The sequence below is a fragment of the Odontesthes bonariensis genome, chromosome 11, assembly GCF_027942865.1.
Source record: "Odontesthes bonariensis isolate fOdoBon6 chromosome 11, fOdoBon6.hap1, whole genome shotgun sequence".
NCBI classification, from domain to species: Eukaryota; Metazoa; Chordata; class Actinopteri; order Atheriniformes; family Atherinopsidae; genus Odontesthes; species Odontesthes bonariensis.
In genome coordinates, this window is record NC_134516.1 from 14,914,604 (window position 1) to 14,933,519 (window position 18,916).

The 18,916-nt window shown below is 44.4% G+C and overlaps 1 protein-coding gene across 3 annotated transcripts in view; it reads left to right on the top strand.

The window, feature by feature from the left end:
* The window catches only part of LOC142391675 (vang-like protein 1), a 50,666-nt gene that overhangs the window by 9,077 nt on the left and 22,673 nt on the right, over positions 1-18,916 (top strand). For 2 of the 3 annotated variants that reach the window (XM_075477651.1, XM_075477652.1), the window contains exons 2-3: positions 4,654-4,921; positions 13,070-13,196. In XM_075477651.1, the coding sequence (XP_075333766.1) occupies positions 4,851-4,921; positions 13,070-13,196 (198 nt within the window). In that variant the 5' untranslated portion in view covers positions 4,654-4,850. Of the gene's footprint in view, positions 1-4,653; positions 4,922-13,069; positions 13,197-13,743; positions 13,831-18,916 lie in introns of those variants that run through there. The other variant, XM_075477653.1, reaches the window with a different exon arrangement.

The following is an 18,916-nucleotide window of genomic DNA, read 5'->3' on the forward strand; positions in this document are numbered from 1 at the left end:
TGGGTGGCCATGCTTTAAAGAGGATCAAACCAGGTGTTGGTACTGGAAATTCCTCTGTGATGTGCCAGCATCATTTAGCAGGGATTATTCAATAGGTATATCCCAGCAGTAGAGCAGCAGGCCAGCTTTCTTAGCGATGAGAGCTGTCACAGGCTCAAAGGTAATTATTGTAACTATACTTGCAGGACCATAACATTACTCAACAAACCTCAGAATAAGTGATCCATCATTATGCATCGACATTAGTTATTATTATCGGATGAGAACATTAAATTTGAGTTCATCATAGCTCTCATTTAACCTTTTAAGGGGGAGGTTTAAGCCATTTCCTCCCTTTATCATAAAATATGAGATCACTGGTAGATAAAATGGATCTGGGCCTCATCCCTGATGAGGATGCAGCAGGAATGACTCTATCCCCTCTCTGCCCGTCTGTCAGACTCTACAGGCAGACAGAGAGATGTTGAACCGTCGGCTGGGAATCTTCGTCTACTGAGAGTTGGCCTGTGTGCGACATCATCAGCTTAGTTGTTGCTAAGCAACAGAACAACACCCCAGATCATTTGTGGCGACTCCAAAAGTTTGCCATCTTCATTTTTTTGAAGACGTCAACATATCTATAACAATTGTTTTTTACTGCACCAATATAATTTATTATCTGGGATGAATAGATGTAATTGAATTCGATTGAAGGGAATAATTAGCTCCAGCACTGGGACGCATGAATAGACTTGGATCAGCTAACAAGTTACAAGAGCACTGGTAGGATGTTAAGCTGTGTAGTCATGTTTTCACTTACCACTAAAGAAAATATAGATATTTCGCGAAGAAAGAGAAAAGCGAAGGAGACACTTTTCCTTGAAATAGCTTGAAGTGGATAAACTTGGCTGCATAGTGTCACCAGAAAATGGTGGATAGGCTAAGTTGCTAGTTGTTGTAATTCTGTAGATCTGTAGGTTGTAATTCCATGTAATGGCTATGTTTTCTAAGTCTTCTTCAAAACAGGTTAAAACCACCTAAAATGAGCCCGTACATTGTCTAACAAGATCTCACAAAACACCTTTTTGCTCGGTGTTATCTGTGTTGCAACAGAATGCCCCGTCGACCGTCACTTGGTCCTTGTTCATTCTGCCACTCACTGCTGGTCGAGTAGTCAGCCGTCACATTTAAGTGTGTATTTTTAGAGGTGATGCAGCGATGTGAGGTCTCCTTCTCTGTTCCTGAAGCGGAGAGGAGCAGCACGGCGAACAGATAGTCTTGCACAGAAAGTTGCCACATATTTCGACAGGTGCTTTCTGGTAAAAAAAAAAAAAAGTTGCTAAACTTAGTTGCTGACAGTAACAAGCCTTTCAGCTGTGATCCTGAGGATCTGCATTAAGTCAGTGGGTTGTCACATATTTGGTAGCCTCGCCAGAACATATACATACATATATATATATATATATATATATGTATGTGGGGAAAAAAACTCTTAACTGACAGGCTCCTAAATGACATGGTATCTTTTCTTTTATTCTAATTTACATATTAGTTTTCCTCTGGAACTCCTGATAAGTAATGGGCAACGCTGTCGTTCTCCTGATTGTTGCGGATCCAGGGAAACTTTTCCAAATGTTCTTTGTCGTGTCCCTTTGAAGTCATCTCGCACTGCTTCTTCTTTTTTTGTTGTTTCTTTTAAGCTTATATGGCTCTTTTCCCACAAGCTATGTAAAAAAAAAAAAAACCTACGGGGTTGGAAGAACATATGAAACCAAAATTCAGCTGATTACTTGTGCTGTGTGTTTGAGATTGTAAATCCCAATGCTGGAGAACAACAGAGTCTGATTGGTCCACAAGTTATACAATTGCAATTACAAGAATTATAACATGGTTTTCAATTCGGACAAATTTCCACATGCCCAAATGCAGTTTAATGGTAAATGTCGAGTCCTGCCCCCTGCTGTGCCTCCTCACATCAAGGGCATGTGGAAAAACTCCCAGCTACGACTCGATACGTTTGCCAGCATGAGTGGACGTCGCTTTGCAGTGCAGAACGGAGCAGGAGTCTATCCATTATTCAATAACAGGAACCCATTCGACATGTATCAGCATGTTGAAATAAACGTGGACGGACTGCAACAGAGCCGACGGAGCATTACACGCCGGAAAAGACAAGAGAGGCGGACGACTGCCTGCTTGAAGTACAAGAGCCCTCAGATATTGATAAAGCCATTTACATTGTGTTTCCATCTCTGAAAGAGCTGAACAAACACACTGCAGGCTGACTCATTTCCTTGTTTAATATACCATCACACGTGTCCCTAACGCTTTCAGATAAAACAGAATAGATCTGATGTGTTAAAGAAGTGCCATTCATACTATTATATGGAGTCAGGCTTGCAGTTTCATTGCGATTCTTTCACACAAGCTCTCTTGTCAGATCTTAAATGAGTCTTCCAGAACAGGATCACCTTGTGTGTGTGGTTTTTTTTTGCGACACGCTGCTTATAACAAAGTGCATAAAGATGCTATTTTATTCTTTGCTAAGTTGTCTGTTGTGTGTAGACACAACGCTGGTTTATAGCTTCGGTTAGGTGCCCTTTTTGTGCTTGAATGCTCCATACGTCAACGTTTGCTGACTGAACGGACAAAATAAAAATGTATTCCCCTTAAAATGGGTGGAAAAAGCCGCCAATGTTCAAAGAAAACCCCCAGAAAGTCTGCAAAACTATTGCTGTAAGACCACTTCAAAAGATTTCAAGGCAGTCTGGCTTCTTGGGTGCAAAATGTAAAGAAACGAGGGCTGGATCTAGACTGGTGCACGGTACACAAGAGTCGTCTAACGGCAAAACTTACAACAACACTTAGATATTTAGACCCAGTCTCCGATTTGAAAAGAAATCTGGCTCTTTTCACTTCAGAGAGGGCTTGCGCCTCTGTTCGGTTGTGGGAATCCTCAGGATCGACAGTGCAGCTGCTGCTTGTGACACTGCTGAGAACCAGTTGAAGGAGGATTTGTTACCATCTGAGGATGATTCAGGCATTTAAAAATGATTTGCAGGATGAGCACATCCAAATATGCAGCGACACAACCTTCAAAGCATTTTTTCTGGACTCTTTGACCGTCATACAAGCAGCTCATACACTCTCACACACACACACACACACACACACACACACACACACACACACACAAACACACAGATACAGAGCAGTCACTGAAGTGCCGACACCGCACTGCTTAGAACTGGGTCACGTTAGATGTTTTGTGCTACAATGTATTTTTGGACTCAGTGAAGTATGTTTCAAAGTGGCAGAGAGGGAGTGCAGATTGCTCACTTAGTGTGGCTAAGTGACTTTTTTTTCTCTTTCGCACAGGTTAGCAGAGAAGAGAGCTGGTTGGTTCAGTTTCTCATCACCTTTAAGGCAAGCTATAAATCAGCCACAAATCTGCAAGTTCGCGCTCCAACTCGAAGCCTGACCCGACGGCTTTACTGCAGAAAGGAGGCTTCAGACCGTGAAATGGAAGATTTTAAAATCCGTTTTAATTGAAAAGTGCGCAGTCGTCACCTGAAACGATAATAACTGGACGCTGGGGGGACGGGTCTCTTGTTAATATGAGTTGAGATTTACCGCCCGGTTATATGTTTCTCCTCCTCCCTGCAGAACTGAACTGTTTCATGTTGAGTGTATGCGGGCAGGCTCAAAGTGCAGAAACAGAAATGATGTAGTTGTTGAGTTAAGTTTTAACCATCTTGTGTATTTGCATGTCTCTCAAAGCAGTTTCAGAGGCTGTGGGTGTGTGTGTGTGTCTTGCAGGTTAATTACATGGAAGCAAGCCTTGAGTCATCTATGACTCATGTTTCGCTGTCCCCCTCTCAAATATGCGCTTTCAGTCTGACCCTGAGTCAACTGTTTCTACTTCAAACACCTCTTCCCGGTTCTCATGTTTCATTTGGTGATGTGTAAACTATGGTTTCCCACGTAGTCTGACCATACCAAATCAAACACACTCGGGTAACGGCTCCATATATTGTCTTTATTGTAAAACAATATGTTATGTTATACGGTTGTCTCAGAGACTTTTTTTAAGCTGTGTGCACCTGAAAGGCCTGACCCCGGGATTCCCAGCAGAACATCGCCATGTAAGCACGTTGTAGCGGTAGCACGTCACGAGCATGGTAACCTCTGTTTGGAGCATTTCTGGGGATTTCTCAAAGTGGAATCCCCTCCGTCTCGTTAAGCTACTTCCTTCGAAAATAACAAACTTTTACATCCACCATGGTCTGGCGTAAAACTTGTTGATGTTATTCCTGAATTGTTACTGCCTCAGGACAACAGCTGCAAGCCAGATGGGGGGAGGAGAGCAAATTACAGCTTCAGAATTGAGGTGTTTCTTTTATCTGGAGCGCTCAGCTGGAGAGCGACCTTCTTTGGGCTGCTTATTGTCATCGTGCAGGTTTAGAGCTAAAAAATACTGATTAGAATGCATGGGGGGGGGGGTGTTGATGTGATGAAAAGCCTGCGACTTGAATGCCTGATTTTGTCTGTGTCAGACACCGTCTCCTTCTTGGCTCCTCTCTAACAGTCACATGTGGGCAGGTTTCCCAGACACTTCACATTTTGAATTGAAATTTTTCCCCGTCTGTCTGCCTCCCTCCTTTACCCCTCCAGGTTGATGTTTCCTCACCGGGCGCCCGCAGGGTCCCTTTCAAGCCTGACTGCCGACAGCTCACCACCTCCCTCAGCCTCCTGAGCGGGGCCCATCGATCGGCTCTAGCTCAACAAGACAGCACACAAGGCTCCGCTGCGTCTGCCAGCGGTCGAACAGAGCAGTGTCCGTACATCTGCCTCAGCAGGACTCCATCGCCATGGATACAGAGTCCACCTACTCGGGCTACTCTCACTACTCTGGGCGCTCCCGGGGATCACACAGGCACGGGTACGACTTAATCCTCGTCAGCTATTTTGTGTCTTCGTGTGTCAAAATGATAAGTGTGCTCTAAGTTCCTGGATAAATGCATGTTCCAAATTCAAAAGAAAAGAAGTTGCAATGTATCCTTCTGTAGTCTCTTTTTGGTCATCTCAAAATATGAAAGTGAATACAGATGCAAGGGATGTGAAAATGCTGGAATAAGAGTTCAGTTTAAATCCCACAAGATAAGGAACTCCACGATGGACTAAATTTGTTTTAATCTAGAGAAGGTCGTGTTTGCGGGAAGCAGAATGTCACCCGGGAATGGGATTTTTGTAATAATACGCACTTTGTCATTATTCCTGTTCAAATCGCCAGTATATTCAAATATCCGTGCACATATTCTCTTCTGTAGGGGAATCTAAAGACAGAAAAGACTCGAAAGACAAACCAACACTATCAGTCGGATTTCCACGATCCTACTTCTTGCGGCTCCCCTTCATGCCCTGCATGTGCAGAGCTCGCAGCTCTTGTAGGTGCATTAGTCTGTCATCGGCCAAATGGCTGCGGTTGATAGGCCTCAGGAAGGCAGCAGGAGACAGGTGCTGAAGAGGCCTGACTGAGTGATGGCTCAGCGGATACGTCGAGAGCCTGAGAGGAGATGAGAGCAGGTCATTGGAGAGGCGGGTCGTGTTCCACAACAGCCCCTCACGGCTCACTGTCAGCCCTTACTGACACGTCCGTCATATATCTCTATGGGTCCTCTGGTGCCGCTCCCATTCTCGCTGACACCTGTTGCCGTTTTAGGGACCTCTCATGTCATCGGCCTCTCCTTCACTTGGTATCCTTATCATGCCTGCCCTCTTTATCCGTTTCCTCTCCTCCTTATCGTAGCCACACTCAATTATTACTCCCATGTTCACATTGTGATACGAACGCCGCAGCTGCTCGTGTTCTCATTCATTCTGGACGTCTTCCCCGAGGTTCCCGCCGCCCCCCAACCCTTAAGACAGATCTCTCGCTGGACTCTGAGGATGGGTAGGCGCAGGCGTATCGCTTGCATTCCCCAGGGCAGGAATGTGCCCTTGAAGCTCAAAGGGACTCTGGGCGAAAGTGGACTTGATTTGTTAGAAAGAGACTTTTAAGGTCGCGTTAGCTCGTGTCCTCTTCTGCCGTGCTGTTTCTGAAGCCTTTCAAATGAGTGACATCAATTGGAAAGGAGCATATGGGCTTCCCTGCCAGGCGCCATTCCACTCGCCTGCTCCTCTGCTGCCACCACGGCGATGCCAAAACCACCGGCTGGCCTCTAATTTCATACACAAAAAGCCAAATTGTTGCCTTTGAAACCCCTTGTGGAGGTAATCTTTTTATGGCGAGGCATGCCACATGTGGGGCAGTTCCGGATCGCTGTCGTCTAATTACCCCGAAGCCGGAAAACAGATGAATACCGACACAAACGGCACGTTCCTGAAAGTTTATTCATCTGTTGCTCTCTCTCGTGCATTCTTTAATGCATTATCACCGGTTTAGGAAATATGTCTATTGCTGAGTAAATCCTTGGAAAAAGAGCTTCTTCTTGCAGAAGTGATTGCAGGCCCTCAGCTCTGCAGCTCCTCTCGGTGAGGGAGTTGAAGCCATTTGGGAGCGCGATGGTTTGGTGTTCACCCCTTTTGATTTTAGTGTTTAAACGATTATTAAGTCAAAAATCTCATAATGGCAGCTGCTCATGTGGAAAATTGGTTCTTTTGATTGCTGCAACTCCCAATTAGAGGGCAGCACACTGAACTCATAAGGGACTAAGTGAGTAATTTAGGCTAATTCAGTCAATACCTTTCAGAGGCCCCTAAATGAATGAAGGAGTTCTCGAAAGTTACATGTGTAAAATGTTTAATTGGATAAATGACTTAAATTAAAGCGAAAAAGGATCTCAAATGTATGTCTGCTGCCTCTCTCTTGTTTATAACAGTTTGAAATAAAAATTCCACATGAAGTTTTGCTGGACCTGCAGGTTATTTGGCAAAAGAGGAAACGGTTGTAAATGTAACCCTGGGAAACTGGAGCTTTTCCAGGCAGAGTTCCACAGAGTTCTGCCTTTCCTCCTGAGGAGCCGGGCTTACCTGCTTCCAGGTTCTTTTAGAATTGGCCCGGTCAATGGGTCTGACTTACAAAAACAGAGTGTAAACAGGTTGATAATTGTGTCTGATTTCAGAGTCTTAGCTTTATAGCTCTCACAGTGGAATCTCTGCCGAGGCCAGTGCCCGTGTGAGAACCATCCATCTCTTCTCCTCTATTACCTGCCAAGTTTACCTCCAAACCGTCCCAGCTTGAGTTGTTTTGTACTTTCAAAAGATAAACACTTCAGAGTTTCAGCATCAACTCCCGGATTTCCTTTGGGGCTTTCCAGTTTTTCTTTATTTACATTTAGAAGATCCGGAAGAGAAAAGGTTAATAAGAATCCGTAAAGGTTGATGTGTTCGCTTGAGGTGGTTTCTTCCCGTCTAGAAGAAGACATGATGCACATTAGGGGGTATTGATCAGCTGTTTCTGGTCCATCTTCCCAGGAATGATATGATATCCCAGATTTATTTGTGAACCAGATTTGTCAGATTTGCTTTACGAGCCAATGGAACACCTAGTTAAACTTATATGCTTATATAACTTATATAAACTTATGCACACACGGTTATTTGCTTCTTTCCTCGACTGTTTGTTCTAACTGTTGCTTCCTGATTCTCTAACTTGCTTATTAGCTCGATCCAGTTGGATGAGAGGTTGGCCAGCTTTTACTTGGTGTCATTTGGCAACGGCCAAGCTTTCCACCGGTGCCTCGGCTCAGATGGCCACGATAACATAAATCTGGGACATGCAGGTGTCTGGGCTGTCCTGCAAGCCAAACGCAGACCAAATTGGACCGCAGATAGTTTGGCGTGCCTCTGTAGTTGGCTGTACTTCTTCAGTAGCCTTCCTGCCACCACCCTCCCTCTGTGTCAGCTGCAGAACGTGATCACACTCAACCTCAGGTGTTGGAGGAAATGTTTCTGCCAGAACCTAACTGACAGGACTCTTCCCCAGCTCGCCAGACATCTCTGCCCTCGCAGAGCCCCCACTGCCGCTCTCCCCAGCGTCACTGTTCCAAAAAGCCAAACCCATTTCAGGGATCCACGCTGGAAGTCAGATTCCATTAATCAAATCACAGCCCAGCACGCTGTTGGAGTACCAACCAGCCGGCTGCATGCCAATGAGGCAGGAAGACGATGTGAAATGGGTGGGAGGGAGTGTGTGTGTGTGTATGTGTTAGTGAGGTGAGGTGAGGTCTCCCCCTGAAGCTTGCTGTAGGGAGGGAAGAAAAAAAACGCCTGAAGGAGGGGAGCAGGCGGTAAACAGAGGCCAATCTGTTCAATTTCACAACCTGGCTGGTCTCAGGTCTGCCCACCTGTGTTGATACACAGCTCACGTTTTAGAAAAATCTTCTTTCTGTTACCCGTGTCACCACATTGAAGCTTTGCACTATTTTCTCTCACATTCATTGTCTTGCCAGCAAGCGGAGGACCAGCCAAGTCAGGGTTACCCATCACATTACATTGAAAAATAAGGTTTTAGTGACATTGGAATTTTGCCTGGAGGGGTCCTGGATTTCAGATAAAAAGGTAACAAATACATCTTAATTCCAGCTTGAGTATCTATCTGGCTAATTAAGCTAGTTTTAGTTCACTTATTTGGTGACAAATTCACTCTCTGGAAACTCCTAAAGATGCATTTAGTGACAAAAAGACGCCGAGCTGAAACATTTAGGCTGAAGTTGAATGTCCTTTAATAAACAAGTAGCATCATATATGGAGAATATTTGTTTCTAACTTTAGTTTGGGGACGTACAGTTTGAATTATCTAAACTTTTTCCACTATGTCCTGCTTTTTCGTTTTTAATGAATTTCCAACTCTAATTTTAAAATCAGTAAATCAAATTCAGAGATATGCCTGGAAACATTTCATGTGCTTTAGACAATAGCTGCTTTACACACATTGAAAGGCAGATAACTGCTTTACTGAATTGTGGAGATGGACTGTTTCTCATCAGTTTTCAGATATTTTTCCTTTTTTTTCTTTTCTTGCAGGTCTAAAAGCTGACACTGAAACGTTGTGAATAGGCCTACTATAATTCATTAGCCTCAGACTAGCAACTCGCCAACTAACTGTCCTACTTTCACCACAGAAATATGATTAATCTTGAATGCTCGAATTTGTTAAACTTGAGCTGTCTTCTGATAAATAATAAGAACAAGAAAAATTGCTTTCATTTTGGAAGGAGTGAAGCTGATAAGCAGCAGACCTGGCAACACACCGGCTCAGAGAAGCAGATCCGTGCATGGTGGATGGGAAGGTTGAGTTATCGATCTTGTACCCGGCTGTTATGGGACTGTATGTGTGTGTGAACTTACTGGAGTTACTACACACAGAGAATTCATTCAGTGAACAGCCTGCAGCACAGCCCAGAGGTTTGAAGTACTTCAGGTTTCAGGAGTAAGTACTGGCAGTGGGCTCTCAGTGGATTGATTTTGTGCAGAGACACGGTGATAGAGAGTTGAGAAATACCTCGTTATCCACCTGGTAGTTTTACAACCTTTTTTTTTTTCAACATCTTCAATATTTATCACATAGTTTGAACCACAGTAGCCACCATTACTTCATGCATGCAGTGCATTCTGGGTCGATGATGATGTGAAATGGCCATTCTCGACTTATCAGTAGTGATTCAGCATTAAACGTATTGTTTGAGTGCAACACAGTGCTGATTTTGGTTCTAGTTTCTTGTCGAAAAGCAGCGAGGGAAGTAAAGGAGGTCTTCACAGCTCTGGCAGGAAACTAAAGGTGCAGAAACACCTTCCAGAAAACCAGCGACTGTGCTCATGTCACATTAATTTTGGCCTCCTTAACACTGATACTCGAAACTAACGTCAAACACAACAAAGCCGAACCAAAATTACATGTCAAATGAACAGTTTGGACTTATATACTAATACTAATAGATAGATGAGCATCATGAGGGAAAACCCAAACTCTGAACTACGTAGCTTGCACATTTAGCTTGTGCTTTTAAACCGCGGTTCTCTTCACTGTTACGGTTGAAAAGGGTTTCAGGATGTGTTGGCCGGCTCAGAGTCTGAGGTCTGCAGAAAAGAGATGGACGATCAGCTTACAAAACCCTGCGCGCTGTGTAATGTTGCACACTGTCGAAACCTTTATTCGTGAATTACGGGTTCTTTAAACGTAATTGTTACCCCTCAAATTAAGGTGGTTTGTTAATGATGGGTTCCTTTTGCTCTGAGAGTAATGTTTGGTTACTAAGCAGGTTGTAATCCGTTTGATTTAATGTGCACTTGCAGCTTCCTTTAGCTTGCAAAAATACACACTTTGAACCAGGCAGTTTTATTTTTTTCCCCACCATATATATTTTTTTGTCTCGGGGGAGAAAAAGGCTGCTCATCCCTGTTCCCTTTCCTTCAGCGCTCCTCCCCAATTAATAAGAGCAATCAGCGTCAGCGTTTGACTGATGATGGCTCCCGCTAGAATAACCATCACCACAGTGATTACGATGGTAGTAATACTTTTTAAAGCAATAATGACTGTGGTAATATATTTAAAGGCTTGCCATCAACCTCCTAATGTCCTGGATTCACCAGATAAGAACATGTCAGTCACTCCATCTGAGGAGGAGGCTTCTGCAGGCAGCTTTTTTCTCTCTCTTTTTTTTTTTTTCCCTGTGTGCAGAAACAATAGTCTCTGTTACGATTATCTCTAGGAAATCAAGTCCACATTTAAAAGGAAGTACAAGAATAGAGGCGGAAAGCAGGCTGGTTAACACCCTTTGACCAAAAAAACACAGAGATCCAATGCGGCTATGTTAGACGGTGATAGTCCCACCGCTGTCAATCATGCTGTTTCCTCCATTACCCCCGCAGACAGGATATCCCTCGTTTTGTGGTTGGGAACTGTGTGAGAAGAGAGTTCAAGACTCCTTTTGAGTCTTTTATTGTCGTCATTTACGGTTCAGGGTTAGGCTGTAGTTTACAGTGATGTGAAAAAGAAAGTGCACCCTCTTTCTAGTATAGGGAGTTAGGACAGAATTAAAAAAAAACCTCCAGCCTTTGCCAGGTCTTAAAATGAGTTTAATTTAACCCGGGTTATCGACAACATGTGGCATATTACACTTGGTTGTTGTTCATTTGACAAAAACTAAGCCCAGATTCAGAGGCTACATGATGCTACAAGTTTTGTAGAGTTTTTCTGCATTTTGGCTCTGGTTTTTGTTAAATTAATTCGTGACACGGTATATTATGTCATGTGACGTTCTTCAGCTTTGAGGTTGTATTCACCCATTTTTAGGACCCGGTATTATTGTCAGTAACAGATTATTTTTTATTTACTCAGTTTTATTATGTCTTGGTACAAAAAAGGCACCAGATTCTGTTTATCTGTGACAGGATTTTTTATGGCATTTCCTGTCAGACTGCAAAGATTTGAGCTGATCCTATCAATGTTTTCGTGTCAGCATTGGCTCAAATTAGGGTGCAGATTATAATAAGAGACCCTTTGACGAAATGCGGAAAAAATAATTGTCCAACTCTTTAGGTTCTCCTGAGTCCTACAGACGGCATCTTTCGACTCATTGTTTTGTTTTAAGGTCCTTCGCAAGTGAATCCTGATTGTTTCTCTGTATTTGCTCAGTGTGTGCCAAAGCCCTTTAAATGTGGATGTGCACTCTTGTGCTGCGTTGTGGAATTAAGATCGGCCACAAAGCAAGTGATTACTGTGAAACAGCGAGGTTAGAAACGGACAGTTTTTATCCGCGCGGCTTGCTGAAACCATTGCACACTGTACGTCCAAGCCAGAGGGGGAAGGAGACAGATGAGGGATTAACTGAGCCTGTAGAGCTTTTCTCTGGTAATGGAACTGCATAGTTGGCATTGGGCCATATGGCGATGGGGGGATATTGGGCTGGGGATGGGGTTACCTGCCGTTCACGCTCTACACAGGATTAGGGCTGTAATTACAGGGGGTCAGCACAGCTAATGGAGCTCATATGTTGCAGCTCACATGGATGGAATGAGGAAGGATGGGGTGCATGTGGAGCAGAGTTCACATTGGGATTTGTGGTCGCTCAGCATATCCCTGAAGCTTAGACAACCGTGATGGACCTCATCAGTACTTTGAACTTTTGGTAGGGCAAGCAGCTAACGGGTTGAATCTCAAGCCCCTTTCACACTGCAACCCGCTACCTTAGCGGGTCCAAATTACACCTTCGACCCGCGTCGAACAATGTGAACGCTTGGCGTGTCAGGGTGACCCGTGTCGCCTGAAGCCGAGTTCAGGGGGCGTTGCCTAGTGGCAGAGCGTCACACGAAACACATAAAATGCTGGGCGTGTACAATGACGTAGGCACAAGCTATGCGTCGGAGGTAGGGTTAAATACACCTGTCTGCATCAAATTTTTCAAACAAACGATGGCGGGACACCTTGAGATATGGTTTATGCAATTGTATATGCAGTTCATGGAGATGTTGCTTTACGGTGCGTGGGAAACCGCGCTCTCCCATCTTTCTCGCCAGCCGTTCCAGCAGAGGTCCATCTTTCACCGTCCCCGAAATGTGGCGGAAAATAACGTCCTCTGCTCGGAGGCTGAGGAGCTCGCGGACCTCCTTGTCTCCCCAGTTGGCCATATTAAAAAATGTCTCCAACTTGATGTAGGCTAAAACAGAGTGAAACTTGTCCTCACCTGTCGCTGTTGTTCTGAATCAGCTGTCCATTCTGTCTTTTAAACTCCTCACGTCACGCCACGCCCACGTCCGACCCGCGTCGATTGCGTTCACATCAAACTCGGCTCGGCAAAAAGACTAGGGTCCGACGCGGGTCGAAAGGCGAGTCAAGTTGACGTGGCAGCCCGGGTCGGCAGTGTGAACGCAACAGCGGACACGCTAAATTCGCGAATTAAACGCAGGTTATTCGGCAGTGTGAAAGGGGCTTCAAAGAGAATCGGGAGATTAATCGATACTGAACTACAAACTTTACGTTTCAGGAGTGCCCCCACACACACCCGTTGCCTCTGTGATGTTAAATTTGTGTGATAACAGTTTTTAAAGGTGTAATCCTCTTAAAAAAAAAACATTTTTTTTCTTTCAGGGAGCGAAGCCGGGACCGCCACAAGTCGCGCAGCAAAGACAGCCGCTCAGAAAAGTCCGTCACAATAAACACGCCGCCAGCAGAGCCGCTGCTGGGCGACTCGGCTGTTCGGGGCGAGCAGGTCCAGGTAGGGCTGAATTCACACACAAACACTGTACCAAGCTCCTTCTGAGGCCTTCCACTAACACCACACGTTTATTCACCTTTTACTGAATTACCCCTCACCTCATCTTACCTGTCCCCTCAATTTACTGTATGTTTGTATGTATGTCTTTACGGACGGATAACAGGGCTAGTCCGATTTGCAAAGGATTTGGAGAGATTTATCAGTCGCTACTCACAACGACTTGGAATGATTATTGTGTTTATCGGCCTGGGCTGAGACGGGCCATCTGGTATTTCAAGGCAAAAGCCAGAAGGGCCAGTCCACTTTCGGAGAACACTCTCTCAGGAAGTGTGTTTCTGACACATGTCTGCAACAGGAAATGGATGCAGCGAGTTTTTTGCTTTATCCATTTAGTTAAAGGCAAACCCTGTATTTTACTGCAGTGATTGGTCAGTTAGTGATGTGCGCCGGTGCAGGGTGAGCAGTTGTCCCTCCTGAAATGGACCAGGCCAAGCCAAAACAACAGCCGCTGCATTTGCCGGTCAGTCAGATTACACACTCTGCCCTCGGGAAAACATGCCAACTTGGATGCGTACAAATGCAAGATCAAAATATGGATTATGTGATGGATTATTTAATAAAAGAGAAGTATATGGTAAGAAACTGTTGAATATTTTAAATTTTGGCACGTGTCGGGAAAACATCAAATGTCTAAACTGTTAAATGTCTAATCAAAATGTTTGCTGAAAAATACAAGCTGCAGTATTGAGTCTTTGTTTCATAGCTGTCGATGGCAAATAGAAAGTCTGCGGGCTTATTTTTCAGTTTAAAAAGCCAGACAGTCATTTTGTTATGTTACTTGGATTCGGATAAAAGGCAGATTAAGTGTCAGACAGATCGATCAGATAACAACATGCCAGCCGAGCTGGTTGCTGCTGTCGGCTTGCTAAGACGTGAAATAAGGGAAGCACACGAGGCGGGAGCTGTCAGTCCAATAACAGTCACGGTGAAATGAAATGAGCAACGGCCAATTACTCACCGTGAGTTTTACGTCTTGCTTTAAACCCGAAACATAATCTTGTTTTCACCATCTGTAATGTAAGAAGTAGTAACAATTAAGTCTTTTTAAATAATTTGGGGTTATGGTTGGTTGAGGGATAAGAAAAAGTTAGGGTTTGTGCAGTATTTCTGCAGAGTGTAAAATCACCTCCATCTGTACTCAGAAGCTTAAAAAAATGATGAGGAATGGAGTGTTGAGCAAATAAAATGAAATCTATTCAAACAAACTAAATAGACATCCTCGTCGAACTCATTGATTAAGTTTGATTGCTGCCTGGGCTGATGTTGTGCTTTTATTTGAGGTAATATTCAAAGATGACGATCACCAATCACATTGTGCATTTGAAGCCTTGTGCTTGAAGTATCAAATGAACAGATGAGAAGGTATCATGGTTTGACAGCGGCTGATTTATTGTAGGGCGGCATGTTTCATCATGTCACTCTTAAACCACAGCAGCCTGTTCGTGGTTATTGGGAACAGCTTGCAGCTTAAAGCAAAGTTTGTTCCCATGGTGTAAAATAAGCATTTAGTCAGATGTGGATTAGAATAAAAGTGTATTAAATGAGAATTAATTATACTGACGCAGTAAAATGGAAACAGTTCCCTGTAGACCACTCATTTTGTTCGCCAGGCTGTGAACCTTTTATTACTGACTGAGCCACCAGTCCAGCAAAAGAAGAAAAAGCCTTGAAATGAGGATATGATTCGAAGCAATCATTTCTCCGTAACGACTTTGAAAGCAGCAATTTGTTTCACACTGACATTGAATGCACTGTTTGCCAACCCTTTCACTGGAACATGCTGGTGTGTCGTTGTCTCTCATCATTTATTTACGCTACCACTAGTTATTTGGATGGACACGACTCAGCTGTACAAAACAGACTATCGAAAACAGCTGACTTGCATCCTCTTGGATATGATATGATACGCCAGGTATCACCAGAGTTGAGAGTTATTCATTTGTCATTTGTGGATGTCCTCCACAGCTGTTGTTGATTTATTTTTTTTCGCCCAGTTAAGACAATTTTTCCACCTAATTTCAACCACCTGCAGCACAGCCAACATATCGCCAACTTCTGGAGACAGTTGACAGAGACCTCGTTTATTCAATCTAAACCAGTCAATGGAAAAGTTCTTTCTTTTATCTTTCTCCCAAAAGCTCAAGATCGGCAGACTGGAACCGAGACAAAGTTTAACTGACGGTGTACACGTTTGGAATGAGCAAACCTGAAGGTATCTCAGAATCAGTGGTGCTTGTCAATCCTGAGGCTGTCAGTTAGCTTTGGAGTCACAGACGATTGAGTTGTTTTGTCCCTGAATTTGATCTCAGCTCAGTCTCTGATGACAGATTGTAATCACAGAGTTCACAGAGTGGGCTCATTGATGCGATTCCTAAAGCCTTGTTTTTCTAGTCACTTTCTTAAACGGTAAGTTCGACTGCTGGCAGAACCAAAGCAGCATGCGCACACATTACCCGCGAGTGAGTCATTGTTTTAGTCAGATTTGTGCAACTGTCTCTTTCATCAAGTGTTCGGCTGAAGTACAAAGATGACAAACACACACAGACGACCCGGCATCAGTTATTGACCTACTTGGCACTCACTTCCTCATGTGGCAAGACTCGTTAGCAGACTCTGTGTACGTAGTACTGTGTTTTTGTGCCAGCATTCTGTGTCTGATTTCAACAAATGACAGGATTCGCCAGACAGCACTGCCATCCTCAGTATTTTGCTCCTCATGTCTTATTCATGCCGCGGCCTGCAGTGCTGCTGCTGACAGGGCGGGGAGGCTTTGGCTTCAGTTTGAGTAATCAGGGCCACCAATTCTACGGAGAATGTGGCTCAGCACAAATCCTTGCGTGTCTGAGCCATATGCTCGTGGATGCGAATGTTTTCTTGTCGGCGCGTCAGTCTCGTCTCCGACTCTCACTGCACGGCGCTGCGCTCATTACTCCACTGCTGGGACTTAATCAGAGTCTTGGCTGACAAAGCCCCACCATTGCTTAAGGCAGGGATGTCCTCACAATCCTGCAGAGAAGTTTCTCAGGGCTGCGTCTGTGATGCCTCGCCGCGGGAATTATAGAAGGGGGGGGGGAGGATGGGGGGGTGTTTTACATGTAAATGTGTCTGAAAGCCCAGCGAGAGATTGAGTTCAACACCAACTCAGCCAGAAATGGCGGGGAGGATTTGTGGCGATTGTGTGTAAAATTTAACACTTGGCAGTGGTAACGTGTCACAACAATAGCGTGCCACATTCACAGGGAAGGTTTGACCTTTTTTGTGAACACAACAGCATTTTGTACATTTGTTTTTCTTTGTACTTGGATTTTTTTATCTTGGAGAAAGCAAGGCGTCCTGCTTTCAGTCTTAATGCAATGCTAACTACATATATGTTGCATGAAAAAACGGTCTGTGGAAGCCTGCTTAGTCTGTTATCTTTACGATAGACATTTGTTTTGAGAAGAGACTCCAACGGACACAAGCTCTCTGATGCGCTGACAAGTTTTTTCAGTAAAATTGTTGAGAACATGGTCTTGCATATTTGCCAAAGAGCAACTGGACCTCGTTCTGCAGGCGGCATCTGCAGTTCATGGCAGAAAAAAACGGCTGCTGTCAAGATTTCACGATGAGTTTGAACAGAACTCTTGGAGCTGGTTGCTCTACTTTCAGGAACGCGTCCAAAGCTTCAGGCTGTATTTTAATGACTAAATGTGGAAAATCCTCTCCAAACGCTAATCCAGCTGCAAAATCTTTAGGTGGGTCTGTGCAGCATCTGTGCTCTGTAGTTAGTTAATCCACCTCTGCTCTGTGCTGCTGGCTGGAAGTCTGTAAATGACAATGGAAGTGAGTATGGCCGAGATTTTGACTTTGTGCTGATGGACTGACACTGAGCCGTGTGAGTAATTGGGTCAATTTATCCTGCTCTTATTGTCGTGTGGAACTGGATATTGCAGTTCGCAGTGAGAAGTTGATTGGAGTCGCTTAAGTCAGCACAGCTCTGCAGCTCAGGAGTGTGTTACGGAGTGGTATTGTCTGGGGTGTCGAACAGGAGAAGTGTGATATATTGAAACTATAACGCATTCTCTAAGAATTAGCACCTTCCTTTGGCTGCCAGCACTGAGAGAAAGTGCAGCTGGGTATATTGTTAGATGTGTGTTCAGAAGAAGAGCCTCGTATTGTGTGAACCTTGTGTTAATTGCTCTTTGGATCAGTGCAGTGTGGTCACTGGTGTCTGTGTCCTGCACTTGGTTGTGTGGACATTTGTGCAGAGATCAAGTGCACAATGAAAGGCAATTTGGCTCGAAATGCACTCAAACCAGTTTGCTTTGCTTGGCTTGGATTTGATTGCATAACCTTATAGCTTACAACCAAATTAAGGGCAGTTAACACCCAATTATACGGTTAGATTGGGTTCTTGTAGAGCCTCTAAAGGATTCAAATACTGTCCCGCTGTCTCTGTCAGTGTTTTCCACACGTACGCATGGTGATTTGGTGAAGGAGCAAGTTCTATAAATTTTCTCCATCTTTTTCCTGGACTTCCCAAAACTGGCCTGGACCCTCTGCCTCCCGCGCTGTCTCACCATCCTCCCACCCTCCCCGCTGCCCTGTTCATTCAACCCGTTTAAACTCAGCTGCTTTGCGACCTCAGCTGTTTGCCAACTAGAGCTGAATGTCAGACGGTGAGGGTACAGTGAGAGCAACACAACTTTTGGCATTCCTCGGCAGACCAGCGCTCAGCTAGCTTCCGGCGTTTCAGGCTCTAAGCGGGGTGACATGGCAGCCATGTCGAGTTCTTGGAGGAGGCAGAGAGCTTGTGTCCACGTTTGGGATCCCTTCTATCTGGTGAGTGCCTCCTGGCTCAGTTTCCTGTGCAACAGAATCCCGCAGAGCTTCATGGTTTTCCTGCTGGCTGTGTGTTGTCGTTGCTTGTGGAAGCTCTGTGGAACTACATCCTCAGTTGTTGCTTTCGTCTTGCTTCTTTATCAGTCGTGGTGTTACAATAACTTCCATATCATCGAGACTCGAAAGCCTTTTTCTGTTCTAAGTGTCAAAATGCCGTTTTAAAGCCAAATCACCTCAGACAATGGCACAGTGGTGATATTTTGCACGACTTCAGCTCTTTGACAAACTTGGAAGGTGAACCATTGACGATATTATATTAGCCAGGCAAACCTGTTCTGTAAGCTTCCATTTTAGTAAGGAAAGGAATTTAAAAACGTCACCTGGTCCTTACCAAGTTCTTAAAATCAGCAACATGTTACACTATGTCATTGTTTGTTTAGATAAATACTAAATATGCAGAAGCAGTCAGCGCTATCATTCAACACAGGCACGTCACCAGACACTTTTTACCGGGGCACGTGCCCCTGTAAACATGCGTTGTGCCCCTGTAAAAATTCCCACATACATCCTTCAGACTACGCTAAGACGGATGTGCCAAGGAAGAATAACATAGACCCGATTTTCCCTATTTCAACCACGTAACCTACTTTAGCCTGCATAGGTCTATCAAAGAGTGAAGTGAAGAAGTTGTATTTTGCAGGCATTGGGTGCATGTTCAGCGAATGGACCATGTGTGATGCGTAGCGCGCGAAATCAGAGTTGGAAGGCAAGATACTGCGGCCCGCACGTCATATTTATCAGCGGGTAGTAGCCCACACATTTTGCCAATCAAAGCGTAT